The following is a 4,143-nucleotide window of genomic DNA, read 5'->3' as shown; positions in this document are numbered from 1 at the left end:
CTTAATCGATTCCGGCACATTACAAGTTCCAGACACCACGAAGCCCTTCGAGTTATACACGGATGCCTCTGGTTACGCGATTGGAGCGGTTCTAGAACACGAAGGCAAGCCCATCGGTTTCCTCAGCCAAGTTATGAACTCCACACAACAGAAATACTCGATCTACGATCAAGAACTCTTGGCGTTGGTCACGGCCCTGGACAAGTGGTCTCATTTGCTCTGTGTCACCAAAGTTACAGCTCATACAGATCACCAAGCTCTTACGCATCTCCAACGACTCCAAGCACCGAAGAATCTGCGTGGCCGCACCGCTTGGTGGTTAGATTTCCCGGCCGAGTTCCCGGATTTGCACATCACTTATGTTCAAGGAGCGCGCAATCAGGTGGCTGATGCCTTGTCTCGCCGTCCCGATCTTCCTAACACCAGCTCGCACGACACACCAACGACACTATTGATGCTTGCGGTGGAACAAATGCGCGCGGCTCCTGGTTCTCGTAGTCGGCCTGCTAACTACAGGGAGCTCGCCGGCATTCGTTTGCGACGATCCAGACTACGCAACTTGCCATCACCGCCTTCCTGGTTCTCGTAGTCGGCCTGCTAACTACAGGGAGCTCGCCGGCATTCGTTTGCGACGATCCAGACAACGCAACTTGCCATCACCGCCTAAAACTCCGCCACCTGAGTCCACACCAGAGGCGGAGCATCCTACACCTGCAACGAATAGAAGATCTCACCCTCCTGAGGCGCCTGAATGGCCGCAAGCCTACTCGAAGTGTCCCGTTTCCGCTTTCCCTACGAATTCGCTGCAAAACAACCAGAAGACACTATACAGATAGAGTTTCGCGTTCGGCACGTCACCTTTCGCTATGTGCCGCCTTATTTGCACATTTGTATTCATGGACTATGGCGAATCTGTGTCCCACAACTCCCTGGGTTCCTTATGCATGTCTTGCATTTACATCATGACCATGTGACAGCCGGCCACTGGGGCCAGAAGAAGACCTTCACGGCTCTTAGTAAGCACTACTACTGGCCATGGATGCGTGCCTACACTACTGCATATGTTGAATCCTGTACTCACCGTCATGCGTCTAAGTCTCTGAGCCAGAAACCTGCAGGCCTTCTTCAACAGCTACTCATCCCTTCGCGTCGGTGGGCACACGTGATCCTCGATTTTACCACGGATCTTCCCCTTACGAGGACAGGGAACGACTCGATTCTCGTGATGGTCGACTCTCTGAGCAAGATGGCTCAATTTGTTCCTGCAAAGAAGTCATTCACAGCAGCAGACACCGTGGAGCGTCTCGCAGACCGTCTTATCCGCTACCACGGATTTTCAGAGGTGCTCATATCGGACCGCGACCCTCGCTTCCAGTCAGACCTCTGCCCACAACTATGTCGTCGCTTCAACATCAAACGCGCCATGTCCTCGTCCTACGATCCGCAAAGCGACGGTCAAACTGAAAGGGTTAACCGCACACTGAAGCAGATGCTTCTTACCTACATCCAACCTGACGAACGCCAGTGGGAGCGCTTACTTCCGGCCCTGGAACTTGCCTACAACACGACATGCCATTCATTCATCGCGCTCTCTCCCTTCGAGGTCATGATCGGCGAGAACCCGCTGACTGCTGCGAATCTTGAATTCGTAGGCGCGTTAGCCCCGACCATCACTCCTCCGATGACCAAGCTCTTCCGGCAGCTCTGCGACAGAGCGCAGAGCCACATACAGAAGACAGAATGGAAGCAGGAATATTACGCAGACAAAAAGCGCCGAGCTGTGGAGTATGCAGTGGGCGAGAAGGTTTGGCTGAGCAGCAAGCATCTACCGGCGTCATCTAGCTGCCCTAAGTTCGAGCCCCGTTACCGAGGACCCTTTGAAATCATTGAACGAATAGGCACCGTCGCTAACCGTCTCGCTTTACCTCCTACTTATGCATGCCACAACGTTTTTCATGTTTCGCAGCTAGTTCCCCACTGCCCCCGCCCTCCAGACTTGGTTCCCCAGGAAGCCGATACCGCCTGGCCCCCTATCCGCGATGCGGCAGGTAATCCGACAGAGAAGTATGAGGTCGATTATATTATGGACCAACGCGGCTCAGGCGCCGATGCCCAGTACCTCGTGAAGTGGCGAGGCACCCCAGAAGATCAAGCCACGTGGGAGCTCGCTAACCGCCTAACAGGATATCAGGCTTTGCTCCGTGCTCGGCACCGCCGTCAGAAAAGACATCTTCAGGCTAGAAACAATCTTGCTCCTTCCGAGGTGTAGCAGTTTGTGTCCATCAACTTCCGCCACACGACGGTCTTCAATGACGAGGGGGTGGAGGAAGCGCTGCGCATCGCATGCACTCATGGCATTAGCTTCAGAAGGGAATAGAGACTGAAAAGGAAGAAATGATGTGTTCTGGGTAGGCCGGTTCAGTCCGACAAGGGGGGAGTTGTAGTGCGCAGGCACTACAATAGGGCTTGCTGGTGACCTATAGAGGATAGCTCGCTGATGACCTATAAGCGGTTAAGAGGTTGAGACGCGGATTGAGCGCTGTAACCTCTTCCTAGTGAAATAGAAAAGCAATTTGTTAGCAAATAGACATAGATAAATTAGAAATTTCTGCGAATGCCCTAAGACTGTGGCTGCTGACAACGCCGGCACCGGTGCGCGCCATATCCTCACCGGTCCAAGGAAGCAAGAACCATGAGAAGCGACTTTTATAAAAGATGGCTTCGAGAACTAGAAACAAAACGGTCTTCTTAATAAATTGGTAGACGTTGCAATACAGATGCGCCGGTAGTAGAGAGCATTTCATAGCTGTCGGCCGGGTAGCATCGTAGTCGCTGCAGAGAACGTACTGTGCTGCAGGCCCTTTTTCGTAGCTCTAGCATGGTCAGCATAGACTCGTGGAGTGGCGCAGCGGCTGTTGCTGCTTGTCCGCACGAGGAATAGTTCACCTGCCGGCTACTGGTTATGTGAAGATGGAGGTCCGTTGGCAGCCCGGCGCAGTAATTGTCAGCGAGTTCGTCGGGGGTGCCCTCAACGCCACGCTGCACTACAGCTGCAAACTGGTCTGTGCATTCATTAGAGTTGCCCTTCCACCGTACGTTTATCAACTCCGTTGGCAATCGACTGTGCGACATTGTTTTTTCGAGCCGTTCCAGAAGCCTGCGCTGTGCCGTCGCCCATTCGTTTAGGTCAATAGTTCGTCGTAGATACACTCAATACGTTGGAGCGGGGCCCATAAGCTGGTCAATAACTGCGCTCCCCCAGTCGTGGGGCTCCAATCCTATCTGGGTGTACCGTCGTTCGATGCGCAGCAAAAAGGCCTGCACATTGATGCCGTATTCAGAAAGTATGGGAGACATTGCTCCCGATTCCTCGGATCCGCCTGTAATAATTCGTATCACAGTCATAGCGGAGTGGAATTGCTCCCACGTGACGTACAGAGTGTCCCCTGGCATAACATTGGTAATAGATACCACCTGTTGGGGCGCCTCCTTATGCCCGTGCGGCCGCTCTGCCACGGTGGGTTTCGTAGGAGCATGAGGATGATGGGCCGCTGTCCCGCTGGGCATCTTGCTTACTGACATTGTAGGAGTTTTCTGCTTTGTGGGGCTGATAACGCGCCCGTTGCTTAGATGCATGTCTTACCGAGTTAAGCTGTCGGGGTGTGAATCATTTAGACAAAGTGTTTCTATCCTCAGATCGGGGAAAAAGTTTCACTTCCGGAACAGCCCCCAAATGTAGTGCGCAGGATTCTCTGCTGCTATTACGGTGCTATTTGGCCCACGAATAGGGCGCCCTTCTGACAGATCCTCTACATTCGACTCATACCTCATACAACCACACCAAATAATCAACAAACCGTCATCTTTCAAGTTTCTAAATCCAACTTCAGTAGAATTCGCGCCATCATAATTCTTGCTTCATCGGCCCGGTTGGGGCGGTGGCCGGCTCCGGTACCGGCGTTAGCGCCAGCCCCAATGTTACGGTATTTACACACACTTCTAATTTCCACATGCTATCTTTCTTATAAATTGCCATAATTCGTTACTATTAAGAAGTTCTTGCGCTAGTTCTGCGTGCTCACTACTTATTGATCACCGGCTAGCTACCCTGGCTGGTTAGCTGCGAGCGCTATTGTTGTAGTC

At 52.6% G+C, this 4,143-nt stretch overlaps 2 protein-coding genes across 2 annotated transcripts; one reads left to right on the top strand and one right to left on the bottom strand.

The window, feature by feature from the left end:
- Positions 1–751: 751 nt before the first annotated feature.
- On the top strand, positions 752–2,269 carry ENH_00027730 (Retrotransposon nucleocapsid protein, related; the record flags this gene model as incomplete). Its single annotated transcript, XM_013579972.1, has 1 exon — positions 752–2,269. One exon carries the CDS (start codon positions 752–754, stop codon positions 2,267–2,269), a length of 1,518 nt encoding a protein of 505 aa, XP_013435426.1.
- Positions 2,270–3,210: 941 nt separating this feature from the next.
- On the bottom strand, positions 3,211–3,582 carry ENH_00027720 (hypothetical protein; the record flags this gene model as incomplete). Its single annotated transcript, XM_013579971.1, has 1 exon — positions 3,211–3,582. The coding sequence occupies one exon, from the start codon at positions 3,580–3,582 to the stop codon at positions 3,211–3,213; it is 372 nt and encodes a 123-aa protein (XP_013435425.1).
- Between the last annotated feature and the right edge of the window lie 561 nt (positions 3,583–4,143).

Source organism: Eimeria necatrix, genomic scaffold (genome assembly GCF_000499385.1).
Source record: "Eimeria necatrix Houghton genomic scaffold, Enh_scaff2057, whole genome shotgun sequence".
In the NCBI taxonomy this organism is placed as follows: domain Eukaryota; phylum Apicomplexa; class Conoidasida; order Eucoccidiorida; family Eimeriidae; genus Eimeria; species Eimeria necatrix.
The sequence above is the reverse complement of the archived record's forward strand: the minus strand, read 5'-3'. Positions and strand labels throughout refer to the sequence as shown.